At 28.5% G+C, this 20758-nt stretch overlaps 1 protein-coding gene across 9 annotated transcripts; it reads right to left on the reverse strand.

Moving 5' to 3' along the window:
* Positions 1–1205: 1205 nt before the first annotated feature.
* Positions 1206–18744, reverse strand: LOC112715909 (uncharacterized). Of its 9 annotated transcripts, none has more exons than XM_072205092.1 (20): positions 15281–18741; positions 14758–14819; positions 14247–14319; positions 14090–14165; positions 13537–13949; positions 13355–13433; positions 13063–13123; positions 11344–11709; positions 10784–10956; positions 5592–5858; positions 5384–5483; positions 5119–5240; positions 4596–4680; positions 4364–4496; positions 4069–4223; positions 3836–3965; positions 3204–3317; positions 1893–2081; positions 1699–1776; positions 1206–1550 (listed from the first exon to the last, which is right to left on the reverse strand). In XM_072205092.1, the coding sequence occupies exons 10-20, from the start codon at positions 5842–5844 to the stop codon at positions 1383–1385; spliced, it is 1527 nt and encodes a 508-aa protein (XP_072061193.1). In that variant the 5' UTR covers positions 5845–5858; positions 10784–10956; positions 11344–11709; positions 13063–13123; positions 13355–13433; positions 13537–13949; positions 14090–14165; positions 14247–14319; positions 14758–14819; positions 15281–18741; the 3' UTR covers positions 1206–1382. The 9 variants fall into 9 exon arrangements, 7 of the variants coding, with proteins under 7 accessions (XP_072061193.1, XP_072061192.1, XP_072061196.1 ...); XM_072205091.1 differs by having other exon boundaries at positions 3204–3377; XM_072205095.1 differs by lacking the exon at positions 1893–2081.
* Between the last annotated feature and the right edge of the window lie 2014 nt (positions 18745–20758).

Below are 20758 nucleotides of genomic sequence, written 5' to 3' on the forward strand. Positions count from 1 at the left end.
AATAGCAGAAACAGGAATATAGCATAATAAGAACGGGAGAAAATATAGAATGAAAGGAACTCAACTACCTCAGTTATCCTAGTGGCCATCTCTCATTCTTCAGGTTGTGTTCCTCCGTGAAGATGATTCACCTCCTTTTGGTGCCATTTAAAGGAAACAGAAAAGTCAGAAGCGAAGTGACAATACCAAACCTAAAAGTTTGCTTGTCCTCAAGCAAAGAAAAACTGAAAACAGGGAGGGACATAAAAAGACATACGGAGGAGTAAAAATAAATATTAATGCAAAAAAATCGAAAATAAAAAAAGGACAAAAAAATCAAAAGTAAAACTTAATTTTTTTTATTTATATATATATATATATATATATATATATATATATATATATATATATATATATATACTAGCAGAAGACCCATGCAATGCATGGGTTGAAAATTTTTGTTCCTTCTTTTGGATTTATTTTTTCAGTGTTATTGTATTGTCACTTTTTACGTTAATAAAAAGTACTTTTGTTATTCAATTCTTAACTAAATGTAACAAATTTATTTACTCTATCACCACTCAATACATAAGTATTTTTTCTAACTCTTCATTGTTTGCATAAATATCATTGCTTTTCAAAACATTAATTTTGATGAGCACATCTTAAAATTGGCTATAGAAATCCTCTCACAGAACATTGTATCTTGTTCAACTTCATAAATTATGCAACAACAAATACAACTTAAAAATATAAACAACACAATTAAGAAGATAAACATAAATAAGAACCAAAACCAATATAATTAAAGAAAATTTCATACACATGCGCAATTCACTAATTTATTGACCTAAGATCTCAAATGCAAGTAATTCTCCTAACATAACCAACTCCATCAATTCCAGTAACTCCACCGCAAACAACACTTTGAAATCAGTGTATTCGAATACCGATATAAAAAGGAAAAAAGAATAGTTAATTCATATATACAGGAAAGATATCCGAAAAAATCCTAATAAATTACAAATGATCAGATATTGTTGATATAAGACCAAAGGAAAAGGACAAAATATTTACCTTAATTCTTTGGGAGAATTGCTTCTCCCAAACCACCTGTTAGAAATGCATGCATCAATTCTGCAAGTCATATACTAAAAATTCTTACTTAGAACATAAACTCCACTCTTTACTAATAAAATTACAACTGAAATCGTAGGTTACTCAAATAAAAGGAAACATTTGAATTTAGAACTTCAGTAAGTAAAATGTTAACAAAATGTCTAAGTCCGGCCAACTTATAACAACCCAATTCAAGGAAACTACAACACCATATCTTAAACATAAAGAAACTAAATCACACATTGTAACTGAACATTCTAGGCAAATCACATTAGCAACAAATCCTAAATATTCATAGATGATGATGCCTCCTCATTATCATTCCAAGTTCTATCTATACTCCTAGAAAATGCATCTTCAAGTTTTTGCTTTGTAGATCTTGGTACATCACGGTATAGGGATGCCAATCTCTTGTTGCAAATAATTTCATTCACCACACGAACAGATTTGTGCTAAGAAATAAGACAACAAAAATAAAATCTGTTAAATTTACTGAAATTTAATTAAAGAAGAAATACTTAAGCAATAAAGAACCAGTTCTACAAAAATGCGATATCAAGGAATAATGGTCGGAAATACAATATAGAGATGAAAACTTACAGCAGGTAATACTGAACCAGAAATATGTGAAATAGGGTCTTGAATAGAAGCCACATTTGAAGCCGAAACAATAGCACACTAATTATACATGTTTTGATAGAGAAGACAATATCATTGTTACGCATAATACTAAAATAGTGAACAAACACTTATTAAAAAATATCTTGGAAGTCAATAGAGAAAACTAAACTAACCGCATTCAAAACACGATTCTTAACACGTTCAATCAACTTTAACATAAACTCATGTGTAGAAACTTTAAAAACATTATACGCAGGGCATATTGTGTCACTCTCAACGGGCTGAGGATCAAACATGAATACCAATTTTTTTCCTATCAATTTGTACAAAAAATCGGATGCATCCAAGTGAAATTCTTCATTCTGACAATAGAAGAATAGAGAAATCAATTTCTGAAAATACAGAGAAAAAAAGAATAGAATATCAAACCCAAAAAATCAAAGACACAGAAAGAGAACAAATTAAAGAGTAGTAACAACACACATGATGTATCTTTAAGATACAATTTAAGAAAATCATTAATTGATATTACACTAGAGAGAATTTTACAGAATTTTTCACTTTTAATCACAATGATTTTTTTACATTAAATAAATTAGGATATATCATTTAACATGTAGAAATATAAGAGATAAAGAGTTCCAGTCTAGAGAACATAGTGAAAAAAAAGCAGAACATCAACATTATTAATTTTATTTCAACTAAATGTTAAACATATCCAACTAAAATTCAAGTAGGGTATAATAACACAGATAAGAATAAACGCCTCACTAATTTTATTTCAATATTAGTTGTAAAAAATACAGATTTTTAGTATTACTTATAGCACCATATGAAATAAATGAGTTGTTATCAAATTTCATATCTGAATAGTTCACAATTTTTAGATAAATTATACGCATCAATGTAACAAATAAATAATCTCGTTTAGAAGTAACTCGTGAAGAAGCTAACCAAGATAAAGGAGCCATCATCTCTTAAAACCTCAGAACATTTTTACCCCATTAAGTCTTGCACATCTCCATCATGGAGAATTAATGCATTGCAACCACTAGCGTGATTAACATAAACTTTTATTTTGTATCTACAATAACAAAATAACAGTAAAAATATTTTAAAATAATCCATAAGCCCTAAACTAACCCGAAAATCTACTAATTAAACAATATATAAATAGAAATGAACATAATTCAAAAGATAACCTCAAAACTCCATCAGAACAATGTGTCAAGCAAAGGTGACAAAAGAGCTTAGAGTGGTCAGCATTTATTTTTTCACCACACAAATAAATTGAGTACCATCAATTTCTATCATTAGAGATAAATGTAATTGTACCAGCCAACAGAACACAAGGATCCTACAATTTGTTGAATTTTATGATAAAAAAAAACAAAAAAAACATGAGAAAAATAATTAAATTGAATCCAAACAGCATGCTTAATATCATCTATATTTATACAAAATCAATCTAAACTATTTTGTACCGGCTTTGTAAGGTTATACGCAGCACCCAAAGCCTCCATATCAACTTCAATAGATTTCATGTTGTCAGAATTAACTGAGATTCTACTACCAAGAGATGATATTTCATCATGATGCTGCAGATTTTGAATAACATCCTCATAAATCGGTGAAAATATAGTTGGTGGGAGAAGTCTCTACACAAAATATTAATTGATCAAGATAGAAATAAAAAAGGAAAAACAGAAAAATCATGGTAACTATATGTCTTTGAAAGAACAAAAGATCAATTTACGGTAAACAAAGTCCAAAGTAAAAGTATGGAATGGAACTATTAACACTGAAAACAGGATCTGTCTTAAATTTGGTTACAATCACATGATTATCAGAACAGTTGACTACTTTAAATGTCCCAACATTTGGTCTATTTCCAACTTTTTTCCGGTCTACTTTAAACACAACTTCCTTTCTAATTACATCATCAAAGAATGGTAGATAAGGGGTTGCATATACAACCTACAATTAACCAGAAAAGTATAAAATAAAAATGAAGTCAATCAAAATAAATGAATATCACTCAAAAGACCAAATATCATTAATAAATGAAAAAGTATAAAATATGTGTTTTGGTATTATGAAATATATATATCTATACCGAGTGCTCAGCATCAAAATTCCGAAGAACTTCAATGAGCTTTTTCTTGAATAAGAGCGCTGCGGAACGATCATACAAAACAAATCTAGCACTTCCAGTAGCATCCTCAACATTTACTAAAACCTTGTACCTAAATTAAGACATAAAATAATTATAAGATCTTTTAACAATGAACTAATTTCACATATAAATTATATAACATATGATATTTTTTAAAAGTGAATCGGGCATACTTCTTCACAGCATTCTTTATTTTTCTTCCACATTCGGAACAACTGAAATGACTTCTAAAAAACTCTAAAAGATAACCACAGACACATGAGTAGTACAACCAATCAAAATTGTTGCATATACTTTTAATCTTAGCAACAACATTGAAGAAACCATCCTATATCACAAATATTAAATTAGAAATAATTACAATAATGATCAACACAAAAACAAAATTTCAAAAAAAGATAACTATAATAAGCAAAGTTACACATAGTTTACATCAATCCTAAAAATGTTAAATTAAGTTCCACTAACCGCATCATTTTCTCTTAATTCCTTAATACTCCTATTCATAGAGAGATTGACAAAATCATCATCGACATCAGCAACAATAAATCCATTACCAAATGTGATAGAGTCAATGGAATATGACTCCGAAGGATTCAATCTACATATTTTATAATCACAAAAAAGTTACTAAACACCAACATTAATGTCAATATACACAAAATATATAACACCAATTAGAAGAAAAATTTATGCTCACCTAGTAATAAAGCATACAGCCTCTGGAATATCAGGATTGATCATGATTTTGCTACAATCTATTACATTCTGAACTACAACTTTTTCTATCATTGGTAAAATAAAAATAATCAAAATCAATATATTATTTTTCTGTGAAAAAAATAATATCAAAATAAACTTTATCATCCGAAAACAATATTAATTGAAGTCATAAAATCAAATATTATTATCGATAGTATATTAATAAGGGCATAAACCTCTCTAACAATTTTTTTTTACTGAGTTTATACTTAAAATATCATATTTATCACATGCTCCAGAGTTTCTAATCTTTCCATTATCTTTATTTTCAATTTTGGAACTATTCATTTATAATTAGATTGACATTAATTAAAACATTAACTTTATTCACACATTATAATAACCTACTAATTTTTTTATAAAACTTATGTAAATAAAGAGTAACTTAAATATTTGAAGCCATATGTTTAGAACTGAAATTCTTTACGAAACAACAAATTCTAAAAAAAAATTCAGAATACCTTCATAAATCTTGACCTTAACAGATTGGAGTAAAATGATTGGCAGTTGCGAGACAGCATTCATAAGAGCCAACCGCATCTTTGTTAAAAAATCTCCAAATAAATTACAGGTAAGATAAGAGCTACAATATGACGTGTTCAACATAAGTACTAACTAATTTGTTTATTAATAGACTCCATGAATACGGACATATAAAGAATGAAAAAATCCAAATCAAATACTAAAAATCGCAACAAATAATAAACAATCAAATAAAATGCTAACCCATTTGAATACAACTGGATGAGAACTAATTTAAACTTTTTTCCATCGTCAAGTTCAACATCAGAATAGTCATGAACACTTATCAGAAAACCTATGACATCTGATCACATCAAACAGAAAGAGATTAACACACAACGATGATATATAACATACATATCCATTTTATTTGAGATTAGAGTACATTTAAGATAGTAAATCATAATTATACCGATCAAGTATACTGAATCTTGTCCCATCTGAACAACACTTTCAACAGTCTCTAATGAATATGAAGCCTCTGGAAACTCAACATCTGAAATTGGAATAACCTCCGTGTCAAACTGAAAAAGCAACTTATATCGATGCTTTACAACTTTTGCTGCACCAATATTCGGAACTACCGTGAATCGAGATATAGAATACAGCTTTCCTTCTCTGAGAATTTTTCGGAATTGATTAATGACCTCCTTCTTCAAGTACATTATATCTTGTTCAACTTCATAAATCACATGACAACAAACACAATTTAAAAATTTAAACAACAAAGTTAGTAGTATATAGTGTCTTGTTCACATGTAAACACAATACTATCACCATTAATAAAAAAGATTGAAGATCAAAACATGTTAGGAGTTTTAACTTAAAGATTTACATATGTATTAACCATGTAAAAAATGGAATAAACATTAAAATATTCAGAAGATCACAGTAAATATAATTTGTTAAAAATAATAAGTTAGTTTCCTAATTTGATTCTATTTAATTTTTAAAAATGCAAATGAAATTAAGTGCAAATTTAATTGAAGGCACAACTCAAGCCACCACTGTCACCATTCATAGATCCTAATGTTACAAAATTCATAAATTTTTTTTGTAGTAAACCACACAAGCCGCACTCTGTTTCACTTTATTGAGTAAGTGATATATTTTTATGAATTATTGTATTTTATATATATGGGATAACCGTCCAAGCAGTTGGAAAATTAAACTGCATTCAGAATTATTTCCTCCAGTGTCTTCTAAAGCGTACAAAAATCAACCATTGATATAATCATATTAAAATTTAATTGAGAATAAATTATTATTTTTGTCTCTTAAATAGTTTAATTCTTTTGATAAAATAGATTTTAAAAGAATAATATATTAGTTTTTTAATTAAAATTGTAATAAACTATTATTTGTCTCTTAAATAGTTTAATTATTTTGATAAAATTGCTTTTTAAAAATGGTATATTAGTTTTTCTAATTTAAATTGTATCGGTTTACAAAAAAATGCACTATCTTCTAATAACTAACAAATAATTTATATATTCATTCCAATTTTTCTTAAAAATATTATTCGAAGTTTGATCCTTAAATTTTTTTATTATTTTTTTAATTGATTGCCATTGGCAAAAGAAAAAAAAAAAACGGTTAGCATAAAATTACTAATTATAAAGGATAGAAAACTTTATTTTTAAATAAATTTACAAAAAATTGCTTTAAAATATGAGTGAATTTTTTTTAACCATGAAAATAAATTTGTTCCTCTCACACTAATTTAGAAATAATGTAACACTCCAATTTCTAAGAAAAGTTGTTTAACTTCATAAATTATGTGGCACAAAATATAATATAAAATGATAAACTACATAGTCCAGAATATAAAGCTTGGTTAGTAGTTGAAATTTTTATACAACTTGTTGAACTCAACTACTTTTAAGAAAGTGCACATAAATTGATTAAGTTAAAATCACAATTGTTCAATTATTTTGAAAAACTTTTAGAATTTTCTAACTCCAAGTTATATTCAAAGTATACACCCAAACTTTTGACAAAAAACAAAAAAGAACAATCAAATCTTTTAATGAGAAAATATAAAAAACTAAAATTTTAGACCATGATTTTTCACTAAATAGGCAATATCCAATTCAAGTGACTAATTGAAGAAACTAAATTTTCATTAAACTGATTTGAATACACAGACTACACTTTTACGCTATTCCAATTACTTTAGCATTTTTACCTTAGAATAAAATCCACAAACAACACAGAAAAGCTGAGAACAAAGAATGAAATAAAAGTTCTGCATCTTCGAACCGAACATAAAAGGTAGAAATAATATACCGAAACCTAAAACAAATTATACAGAAAATTCAGACTTTATTATGGGTAAACTTTTACTTGAGAAACTATAAAGCATGTTATTGCACTAAATGAGTATGTCATTTCCAAAAATCACTAAATGAGAACTACCACAGCATGTGAGATAAGAAACTAAATAAAGATACGTAGAATACCAAATATAAAATTGAAAGAGAATTAGAAATTAAGCAAATAATGAGACTAAGTAGTATTAGTATAGAAGTATAGGAGAAATTTACTGGGTAAAATCTGATAAAATTATAGATGTTTTTGAGGTATGATGCCACCAAATTGTGGTTAGATACGAAAAAAGACGATGGATTAATCTATGATTTACTATTATCTAGATTATTTGGAGAATCGGGAACCAAAAATTCTTTGAAGATAAACAAATATAGGATAATGAAGTTTGGGAAGAAATCATTATCATTGGAAGGAATGGAAGAGGTGCAAATAGCCAAGTGTAGGAGTCTAGAAAATTGTAAAGAAAAGCCGAAAGATGGAAGGTGGGGTCAAGGGAGAAAAAAATAGAATTTATTGGTGTTATATGCAGAATTCATCAATGATAAAAATGTAACATGAGTGGGAGATCTTCTTATAAATGCTGAAAATATATTAGTGTGCTTCTTGTCTGATGTTATTAATAAAGGAAACTTAGTAGAATCTGAAATTGAAAGCATTGAAGATTTAGTGATAATAAGAACAAATCATTTGATGGTGCAGTGGGCATTGAAGAAGGATATTAGGAGTCGGACATACAACTTTTAAAGAAACAAATTCTTGAACCTGTTACAATTCAAGCAAGCTAATGCAAACAAATTTAAACACATGGACGAGTCTAATAAACATGGCGCTACAAAGAATTATGTAGCAAGTTATTAGGCGTTAATGCTCCTGAAGTTGAGAGTGGTTGTGCTGCTCATTCGATGCTAGTAGCTGCATAGCAATCAAGACTATATCATTTTTGTCAGTAATTATTTTCTATGTGTACATGAGTTGTGTTCTTTTAAATTTGCTAAAGTTAGTGCTTAGGAGGAGAATTGACAAAACCATGGTTTGTGGAGAGCATTAGTCCTAACTATTGATTGAGATTTGTAGGCTTAGATGCAGGTAGATTTTGCTTTAATCTTGCTTTTACATTTGTAATCAAAGTAGAATTCCTTGAATTAGTTTCTAAAATCTTTGTAACACTGTTAGTATTAGCTTAGCCCGTTGCTCCTTTTACTGCTGTGGAGCAAGAAGTGGAGTAGTTGGCTCCAAACTTAACAACTATTAGTACCTTATAATTATGGTCAATAAATAACTACCATGTGATCATCTTCACCTAAACACAAAAGGCAATAATCAAAGTTAAAAATCATAAGTGGACAAACAAAAATGTGAAAAGAATTTTAGGAAGAAAATTACACACATAAAAATAGATGAGTAGTTAAATTAATTATTTTTTGAATAAATTTACTGTTTAAAATTTAAAAAGAAAAGAATTATCAATTCAATTGTAAACTTAGCAAAGCTATAAAAAAGGAATTTCAAAATAAAAGAATGATTATTTGAAAAACATAAAAGTGTTTTTAATTAAAAAGTAAAAAATATATCTAGAAGATATTTTATTTAATCGGATTGAGTACTATTAATTGTCAAGGAAATGGAAATCCTTCAGGTTTTGTACCATGGTTTGTGGAGAGCATTAGTCCTAACTATTGATTGAGATTTGTAGGCTTAGATGCAGATAAATTTTGCTCTAATCTTGCTTTTACATTTGTAATCAAAGTAGAATTCCTTGAATTAGTTTCTAAAATCTTTGTAACACTTTTCTTAGATGTTTCATAGGCAGTTTAGTTCATCCTCTATGGTTGTTCGTTAGTTAGTGTTGAAGCACAAAGATTCCATAGTATACACTCCAACTTATATTCAATAAGCTCTGACAATTTCAACCAAAGTTTTATGAAGATATTTATTTAGAAGTATCACTCTGTAGTATAGAAAAAATATTTGACTAAAGTCTCGTTGGTGTAAATGTTGAAGTTTGATAAATTGAGCTTAGAAATTCAGAATCAAACTCTGCTTTTCTGTGAGGAAGATCTAAGATATATTCATGTTTAGGGTTTGCTGAGTTAGGGCTAAAATTTGGGTGGAAAATTCTGTATATTTTATGCATTAAGTTTATCTATGAAAATTTTGACTTCATTTTTACCCCACAATTAAAAATACCCTTAAGGGCTTAGAAAAAGTTCAAGCAACAAAATAACTTGCTAGATAGAAAAAAGACTGATTTGTTTGCCTCATATAACTATTACTTTTTGACTGACTATATATTACATCAATGGCTGCCTTTTGATTGATGAAATTGTAAGGATTAGAATCATACATGACCAATTTGCTCAGCTTTATATTACTAAACTTTCTTTCTAACCATTTTAACCACAGACTTGAACCAATCTAGATCATGAATCATGAGCAAAATTTGCACAATCAAGCTTGTGCTCTGTCATTGGATTCATAAAGCAAAATTTGTAAAACTCAGGATTTCTGTTGAAGTTGTGATTCTACTCATTCTGAAAATTGTTTCCTTCAAATGAACAACATCTCAAGCATTGGCATATTCTAGAGTGACACACAAGTTAAACGAAAATTCAACTCAAGTAAGAACACATTAAATAAGCATGTCCTATTCAAAGAACACATTAAAACTAAACCACCATGATTGATTGTCTAGTTCTCTTGAATCCATGCCCTTGTTAGAATAAAAAAAATAAAGTAGTAAATAGCAAAATTTCAATTATCAACAGATTCCAAAGACCAACACAAGTTAAACAAAGCAAGTGATCAACATATCCATATCTTTGTATTAAATAACATGTTTGAAAGAATGAAAAATGAAAAAAGTCACAAAAAAATTGCCAAGGATGGAACTGTGTACTAATGCGACAGATATATAGCATTAAAGTTAGCTTTCAAATTATTCACATAGACATTCTATCAAGCAGTATTCATACATTAATTTACACAAATATGATTATGCATACCAAACAATTAAGAAAGATCTCGTACCAATAACAACAACAAAAAAAAATTTGGAATGATAAAACTGTGAATTATAATTTTTCACATTTTACATAGCTTCTTCTAATGATGAAAAACCTTCTATTGAAATATCTGACTCAACTCAAAACAAAACAAAATTAAATAGACTGAATCTGCACCAGAGAGTAAACTTGAAAAATTAAACAAAATTCTGAAAACATATATAATAACTCTCGGATTAAAAAATGTCTCAAAACATATATAACAACTCACTGATTTATCCATGACCACAATATGAAGAAAAGCAGGTTCGTCAGTCTCCTCTCTGGGATCATATAAACTCCACATCCTGATCACCCTAATGGTTATTTTCTAATACTCCTTCCAATGAGTGATGTTACGAAGGCATTGTTGTGAATCAATTGACACCATACAAATCTCATTTGCTGCATCCATCGCCAGAATCAACACAAGAAATGAAAGGATATACCCAATGTTGAATAATAATTCAGAGAAGAAAGAGCATACAAAAGGAAACTCTTTTTCTGGGACCAATAAAGCAATTTGAAAAATTAGAAATAACAAATTCCAATAACATTCAAAATCAATGAAATAAAAACTCTAATACACCAACTCCAAAAGAATTTTGACTAAAGTACAGCCAGTAGATATTAGAATCATCATGATCAACAGCAACCCTAAGGAATAGCTATTCGAATCCATCAATCACTTCCACATAAAAAATGACTCAGTTAGATACAAAATCATGGTAAAGAAGTAGAAGTAGTTACAATTACCAATTTAATAGGCAACTACAAATCTAAATAGAGTACCTGTATAGTGAATTCTACTGTGCCCTGTGATTGCTAACCGGAAACATTCGTCAAATCAATGAAAAACTCTATGCATGTTCTGACAGAAGATCTTCACCATGTCACCATCATATGGGAAAGAGAAGCTCTTCATCGCCGCCATCATCGGAACCCAAGAAACGCTGCAACAGGGAAATATATCTTCTTTGAGCGACATGGAATGGAGAGCCTGGGAAGACCTGTTGAGCGACACCTAATAGCAACTTGTGCTCCCTTCATATAGTGGGTTGCTTTTCCTGGTTTACGAAAGAGATGTTGAGTGACATGAAATGGAGAGCTTGGGAAGGAGAATAACGTGAATGCCATCATGCCCTGTGAAAAAGACCCCTAAAATTGAAATAGGAACCAGAGTGAAAAAGGGTTTATAGGGTATGGGATAAGAAAAAGTAAAGTAGGATAGCTGTGAAAAAGGAGTTTATAGGGATGAGACAAATTGAAAGGATATGGAGAATGGGTGAGGATTTCACATAATGATTTTATCTTGGAAGAGAGATTTTTCTATCACATCAACCCTTCTCTATTCAATCAAAACTAAAATATTACAGAAAAATAAAAAAGAATAGTCTAACCTTCTATTTGTTATACTAGCAGGAAGACCCGTGCAAACTGCACGGGATTACTATTTTATGAACATACCTAAAAACTGAATTATTCAATAATGATCTCCCCAAAGCAAAATCATATTCAAGTTAAAACAGTATTAAAGACCTCATAATAAAAAGAAAATCTATTATTAGACAAACACAGTTATATTTAAACAAAAAAAGTATTAATTAAATAACTTTTTCTGTTTAATTAGATATCTAATCAATCAAACATAGCCATATTCAAAGATGACAATGTTCTAAAGAGAAATAAAGTAGATGATCAAACTGAATAAAATTAGTTTAAAAAAGTTATGATCATATCAGAATTAAATGGTTAGAAAAAATCAAAACAATACAAATGTCAACCAATTAGAAAGTTTTTATTAGAAGACAACTTGAAAGAAACATCAAGTTGTAATATTGTTAAACATAAATTGTATCTAAACATATATAGTAATCTGTCAGATATAATATCGTCATATCAATGCTAATTAGGATCTAACACATCATGATAATGATATAAAAAGAAAAGCATCTAATTGCAGTAAGTATAAAGTTAAGTGGGGGAATGATATAACCAAATAGCATATTAATTTGACTGTTCACATCTAATATAAAAAACTAAGTAACTTAACCAAGAAGTTCACATCCCATACATATTTTGAATTTTAGATGATGAAAAATCCAGAGTCCAAAATAGAATACATATCCCAAAATTAACAAAAGAAAGTATCAAAGCATCTGAATAATTAGTTTCTAACCACAGAAACCTGAACCAAATGGTTTTAATTCGAAACACTTCTAAATACACATAAATATCCAGGCCTAAGTTTATGCATCTTGACAAAATCTATCTATTTGGGTCCAATTTTGTACTCTCGATTCTTGCCCTTACTTTTCAAGACATGCATTGTAAAGGGTTTAGTAATCTTTGAGCCCTTAACAGTAAATTTCCATTGTTCCGATCCACCATTCTTAAGCAATAATCTAGCAAACTCACAGCGAATATACTGTTAAATAAAAAGGGGTTAGAAACAGGTCTTAAAATAAAAAACTCATCAACAAGTATAAAACAATAGTTACAAAAACTTACAAATCTATCAGCCTTCATATCATACTCCGTTAACCTCTTGCTATAATGTTCAGCAACACATCTATATATTTCAATTTTAATTGATAGGAAAAATATGAGCAAACTAAAAATTGTAACAGTGAAAGATGTAAGATAACCTTATACAGAATAGTGTGAGACAGAATTTGATTACTGAAATCAATACGCCTAAAATGTAACAAACTCATCAATTAATTAAATGATATCAAGAGTGAGAAAATCAACAACACATGGAACAACAATCTAATATTAAACCAGAAAAAAATTAACACACCCTCTTTTTTTTTGTTATTGACCTCTTCTTGACAGTAGTTCCATTGGAAGTGTTCGTTTGAATCCTTTGCACACCAGAACTTCAAGTGTAATAAAAAAAAATAAATACAGTAGTTAGAATATAAGACGCATAAAACTAAGAATAATTAAGAATTAAAAAAAAGGAAAACTATGAACTCTAACCTTTTCATATTTCGATGCATCTCATTATCTTCTATACCATATGAAACATCATCCAGTCCGTCAAAATAGTTCAATCCCAACTCATCTTGAATTACTTTTAGTAAAGATATATCAACAATATCTTTAACATAGTGAAAAGCATAAAAATCCATATAAATTGGTTTACTTCGCCTATCCACAGGAGCCACAAAAAATATGACACTTGTGACATGCATTAGACCGATTTTCACCACACTCTTGAACTTATAGAAAGCAAATAACTTGTCTACCTCACCGGAAGGTATCCAGATTTTGTTTCCCCGTTTTTTTAATCTAAGCTTGATACAGTTGTCACAAAGATCAATCAGGACAATTTCATTTTTCAGCTCGACCCCATATCTAGCAACTACTATCTCTGGAAGCAAAACATCATCCTAAAAACAAAAAGAGACTTATCACATACATTTAATTTTTTACCATTAATTTTATTAATTCAGTTATATATGATTTATGTATTGATCACATGGACCAAGATAAAAAAAACCAGAAATGATATATTAATCTAAATATATACCCGTCCTCTGTATGCACGAAACATAATTGTTTCTTCCTTATCATTTCGTCAATGCTCTCTTGTCCCAAAGAAACGCCTAAATTAAACCAACTCAGTATGTTTCCAGGATAAATAACAAGATATCCTTAATAGAAAAGGAAAACAATATAATCTCAACCTTGTGCGATCACTTCTACGTGCAATAAGGCTCATCATAGCAAATTAATGTCCGAAAAACCTATTTCAGCTATCTGAAAAAAACACACAAAAAAAAAGAAAAATAGGAGTATTGTATGAAAATATATAATCCTGAAAATTGGAGAAAAGAAAGAGAACAGAAAAAAAAATAAAGATGCAGTCCCAGGGATAAATATTAAGATATTGCACAATTCTTAGTTAAAAAAATTTTGACTAATAAGGTGCCTAATAGTTGCAAATTAATAACTTACTACTATTTTTAGGATGATTTTTATTATAGCATTAAAAATATAATATTTGAATTTTTTGTTTAATATTTTTTCTTATTGGATACAACATAGTAATACGAAATTAGTGAATTTGACACGGCCAATACAACGTGAGTTAAACAGAATTAGTTAACCGAAAAAGAAAAATAAATAAAAAAATAGTTTTCTGTTAATATCATTTGAATTTCCACCATGTTATTATGTTATTTTTTGGCATGTTACCTTAAATCTGGCTTAATAATCAGAATGACCATCAAAATTAGCTCTTATCCACACTTCAAAACCTGGTAACAAAAAGCATAAAAAAAAAGAAAAGAAGAAGTTAATAAGAGTGAGATGTTGTACTCAACCAAGTATGAAACATGCCTTGTTGTGGAAATCAAATATTTCTTTCTTTTCTTTTAAATTGAGAACCAAAGTTTCCTTGAATGAGACATGCATGTGAAAATATATGACAATATCTTATATTGGTTTATATTAATATACAGCAACATGTCAGACAAACACAAATCTTACGTTTAGGAAGAAAATAGTCACAAAGGATACTTGAACTCATCACATTCTCATAAAAGTATTCAGTCGATATTTTTAGAATCCAAAACTGTAGTTGATAAAATTACTGAGACACGAACCACCAAAAAATGAGAAGAAAAGCAAAGGAAAAAAGAATGTACAGAAGAATCTGTTGAGAATGTAACGATTAGGGCAAAAATTTAAAATCTTCTTCTGGTGTCAGAAGATTTACCTTATCATTATCTCTCCTGCTCATTGGACAAACTATGTATTCTGGATCTCTCAAGAGCCCAAACAAAAAAACTATGCGCCGAGATATCTCGTTCATAGGAATGGAAAGCGTCGGGAGACACCACACTGGAGGAGAGTTCTGGAATTTGTAGGAGCATATGCGGTTTAACCGTGGTAATGTTGGGTGGTGGGATTTCTATCTTGGGTGACGTGAGAGAAAAGATAGAGATGACAGACGGTCACTCAGTAAGTTCTTCTCTCTTTTTTTTTTGATTGCGTGTGGGAGAGAGAGAAGGGAGGGACCTTTGGGTTTTTTAGGTTTTGTTGGTGACTTTAAAAAAGGGAAAATACTAATAGAAGATAGGAGAAGATAGAAGATAATAATTAGAATTATCTGGATAGTTTTTTTAAAAATAAATTACACTAAATAATAATTATAACAAATTAATTACTCAAGAATACAAATAATCACACAATTATTAAGGACTAAATTTTTGTTATTATTTATATTTATGATAGTTAAAAAAAAAACTAAATATTCAGAAAAATATAATATAATATCATTTTTTATTTATTTCATATTTTTTATATGAATAAATTTTATTTCTCTTGAGATTTAAGTAACTTTCATAATTTTTTTTATTTTCTATTGATAATCAGTTAAAAGAATGATGGAAAACCACAGAAGACAAAGAAATAAATAATTAAGTAATCATGTAATATTGTAGCAATATAAAAAAGATTAACATACGGATTAGGAAAATAACTAAAAAGATAATGAAGAATATATTTATTTTTTTATAAAAAAATTTTGTCTTCTTAAATATAATACATGTTAAAATAAAAATTAATTATTATTAATAATTTTAATATTAAAAATTATTTTTAATAATTAAATCTTCCCAACAATCCTTTAAAGTGATTTTTTTCTTTTTTTATATCTGCAAGATGGATAACTTTTAGTACAAGGAAAATATATAGTTATAATAATATTATAATAATTATGAATTAAAAAAAATAAAACAAACTGCATCACACAATGTAATAGAAAAACCATGATAATGTCATATATAGAAACACCCCACAGTGAGTGATTTTCACTCTAGCACACAGTTTGCAAAAAATAACACAATAAAAAAATTATTTATACCAAATACCATTCCAACTACTCAATTGATGCAAAACCTGATAAAAAAGCAGGCCGATTTTCAATTCTCTATAACTTTCCAGAACAATAGAAACGCTTGTCTGTATAAACATATCCAACAACTTCTTCCATGATTCACACACAAAACAATAATAATCAATCAATTTTATTATAGAATTATCATCATCATAATCGTATATGTTGTAATTGTAACTTCAAAACAGAATAATTTAGCTAATAAATTGTTGCCCACAGAAGAAAAAATGAATATAGGAGGTTTCAATTAACGAACACAAAATTGAAACACCATTAAAAAAAACCCGGCATTTATTGGAAAACGGAAGAATAGTATTACTAAATGCAGAAGTCAACACATAAATTCAATAGGATAGATTATAGAAACATGCATCATATTCAAGAAAATTCATTAGGCATTGGGAAAGGCTGAAAGCAATTTATAGAATATAAACAATCACACATGAAAACTTTTAGAACTTGAAGCTTAAGACAATTGTGAGGCAAATCTATTAGAAAACTCCTCTGAAAACTATGAAAATTGACTTGTAGCTGAATCAAATTGCAAAAGTTGGAAAGCTCCAGTACTGGTGCACTATTAAGCACTGCATGTAGAAGATCACACCATATTAATCTCAACACATCACTAAAAGCATAAATTCATCATTTCATTAAACAAATCACCTCTATTGTTGAAACTTGCAGCCATTATTGTTGTAAAAAAAAATCCAAAAGATAGAAGTACAAAACATGATTCACACACAAAATAATAATAATCAATCAATTATATTATAGAATCCTCATCATCATAATCACATCTGTTGTAATTGTAACTTCAAAACAGAATAGTTTAGCTAATAAATTGTTGCATACAGAAGAAAAAAATGAACATAGGAGGTTTCAACTTCAAACTTCATATTCCAAGTTTTTAATTAACCCACTAATTTGTAAATCTTTCCAGGCATGTCAAATTAGTAAAACAGAGAAGAGGTTAGGAAAGTACTTTCCAGCAGGAGTAATAATAGAAAAAATCCTTTAGCAGAAAATTAAGGAACACACAATCGAAACATCATTTTAAAGAGAACAAAAACCCAGCATTTATTGGAAAAAAAGAAGAATATTATAACTAAATGCAGATATCAACACATAAATCCAATAGGATAGATTATAGAAACATGCATCCTAATCAGGAAAATCCATTAGACATTGGCAAAGGCTGAAAGCAATTTATAGAATATAAACAATCACACATGAAAACTTTTAGAACTTGAAGCTTAAGACAATTGTGAGGCAAATCTATTAGAAAACTCCTCTGAAAACTACGAAGATTGACTTGTAGCTGAATCAAATTGCAAAAGTTGGAAAGCTGCAGTACTGGTGCACTAATCAAGTACTACATGCAGAAGATAATTCGATATTATTTTCAACACATCACTAAAAGCATAAATTCATCATTTTATTAAACAAAACACCTCTATTGCTGAAAGTTGCAGCCATTATTATTGTAAAAAAAAAATTCTAGAAGCTAGAAGTACAAAAAATGATACACACACAAAACAATAATAATAAATCAATTATACTATAGAATTATCATCATCATAATCATATTTGTTGTAACTGTAACTTCAAAAAAGAATAGTTTAAGTAATAAATTATTGCCTACAGAAGAAAAAAATGAACACAGGAGGTTTCAATTTTCAAATCTCAGATTTCAATTTTTCAATTAACCCACTAATTTGTAAATCTTTCCAGGCATGTCAAATTAGTAAAATAGAGAAGAGGTTACGAAAGTATTTTTCAGCAGGAGTAGTAATAGAAAAAATTCTTTAGCACAAAATTAACGAACACACAATCGAAACACCATTTTAAATAGGAAAAAAACCCAGTATTTATTGGAAAAAGGGAGAACCGAAACGGTGGAACCAAGCTGACACCAGCGATAATGGCGCAGAGATGCGAGACGTAGATACGAACGGCGTCGTGGAACAGATGGTTCTTCCAGGGCTGATATGATAACGATTGTGGAGAGCTGCAACAACCACGACTCTAATCTTCAAAACCGCAACCTCCATCGGAGACGCGAGTCGTTCAGCGGCTGGAGAAAAGTCAAGGAGACAGTTCACTGAAATAGACAGGAAGCACGAGACCCAGCGAGAGCGAAGGGAAGAAGATATATGCGCCGTTCCATCAGTTGCTAGGGTTCTTGGGTTGGGAAGCGAGTATAAGCTCGCAATACAGAATGGGGGAAATTGGGGGGGGGGGTGATGATAGAAATATGTATTTGTTAACTCATCATCGGCACTGGAGGTATCATGTGGATGGGGCCAAGTTTAGTTTTTTGTTTCACAGCACAATATGGGCCATTTTCAGAACACCCTCTTTTCATCTTTAACAAAAATCAGTGTTGAATTTGTGAACCAAAAACAAACACAACTTATAGATTAACTAAACCAGCTTGTATCGGAATTGGATCAAGCAATCAAATGTCCCCGAAGAAAAAAAAAATGCACTTAAGTTTCAAGACCCAAAAGGGAAAAGAAAAACTGAAATAAAAGTGGGTTAAATAAGAGTTTGGTCTGATTAAAGTGTTTGATTTTTTTTAAGTTAAATAAGTGCTTCTCTCTACTTAGGGTATAGTATTTGTTTGGGTAAAATTTTTTTAAAAAACGTAATTTAATATTTAAATATCTCTCATATTTAAATAAATTAAATGAATTCTATTACTTAACACGATAATACATTATGAATCACATAATTCAAAAGTAGTTATTAACACAACATAAAAATTTTAACGGGATATTATATAGTATTTATTTATTTTTTTAACTGAAGAAAAGATATAAACAAATAAATAAATAAAGACTGCAAGAGAAACATGGTACATTAGCTAGTGGAGTGTCCATTTTCCATTAGCAATCTCAAAGTCAACTTAATAGCTGAAAAAATAGTTCCACCCACAATTGAAGTATGAACAACATACATCTTCTTCATGTGTTATGTTTATTATCTATAAAATTAGTGATTAATTAATAGAAATTTTAAACAATATAAATTTGATGACCATATAAATTATGAAAAATAAAAGAAAAAATAAATATGAAACTACAAAACATTATCAATTTGTAACTTATTTTCCTTGTAAAATTTGCTTCAACAACCAATTATTGTAATTCATTTTTTAATATTAGAAAAACTGTATTTAATGGGCAAACTCGTGTCTTCATCGTGGCTAACCCAAAATTTGCCCATCACTTTTAATTCATCTAAGTATTGTCTAAAATATAAACAAAGTATATGTCGTGTGTTGCAAATACAATTCACTGACTAATCGATTATTACATATAAAAAACATATTTAGTATTCTATAAAATTTTTATCACATAACTGTACATAAGTACAATATATTACATGTTTAATTATTTTATTAAAATAGAACTATATAATTTAAAATATATAATATACTTGTGTATAAATATATAATAAGATAATAATTACAATATTTATCATTTTAATTATTTACATAATGATTTTAAAAAAATTAAATCAGTTAACAATGAAGACTAAGATTACTTAGTGAAATAGTCAACAATTTCTATACTATGTATAACAATTAAAATATAACAATATCAATTCAAAATTTGAAACTACAACAAATAAAAAATATAAAACATAAAAAATAAAACAAAAATCATATTTTTAGCAATGAAAAATAAACTCTAAAAAATATAGAATGAAATTAATTATTGACTTTTTGTTTGTTTTCAATTACCAGTAGATTAGTGCTGTCATGAATATACGAAAACTTTAGAACAAGAAAGAAAGAAGGATTTTTCAGTTGTATAGAGAAACTTTTAACCATGTATATTTTTTTTTCTTACATTGGACATGTTTTATCTAATTCTTGAAATAATACTATCTTTAAGTTTCATGTATTATTTTCATTATCTATAAAATCAGCGATTAATTAATTAAAATTTTAAACAACATAAAATTTATAAGCATACAAATTATGAAAAATAAAAAAAATAATTTAAAAATTGTAAAAACATCACCAATCTGTAACTTATGTTCATTGTAAAATTTGTCACAAAAACTAATTAACAATAATTCATCTTCGAATATTAGAGAAACTATATTTAATAGGTCAATTCGTGTCTTCATAATGACTATATTTAATTATAAATTAAGATTTCTTGATCTCCAACTATATGTGCTGATCGCGTATGGAGATTAACCTCAAGATAAGCGTGTCTTCATGAATATACGAAGACTTTAGAACAAGAAAAAAAGAAGGATTTTTCAACTCTATAGAAAAAC

The sequence above is a fragment of the Arachis hypogaea genome, chromosome 10, assembly GCF_003086295.3.
Source record: "Arachis hypogaea cultivar Tifrunner chromosome 10, arahy.Tifrunner.gnm2.J5K5, whole genome shotgun sequence".
In the NCBI taxonomy this organism is placed as follows: Eukaryota; Viridiplantae; Streptophyta; class Magnoliopsida; order Fabales; family Fabaceae; genus Arachis; species Arachis hypogaea.

Coding starts and splice junctions, on each gene's coding strand:
- LOC112715909 (XM_072205091.1), bottom strand. CDS start 5,844: ATGTACTTGAAGAAGGAGGTCATTAATCAATTCCGAAAAATTCTCAGA. Junction 2,082..3,203: donor CGTATAACCTTACAAAGCCG/GTACAAAATAGT, acceptor TTCTATTGTCAG/AATGAAGAATTTCACTTGGA. Junction 1,777..1,892: donor AGAATCGTGTTTTGAATGCG/GTTAGTTTAGTT, acceptor ATGTATAATTAG/TGTGCTATTGTTTCGGCTTC.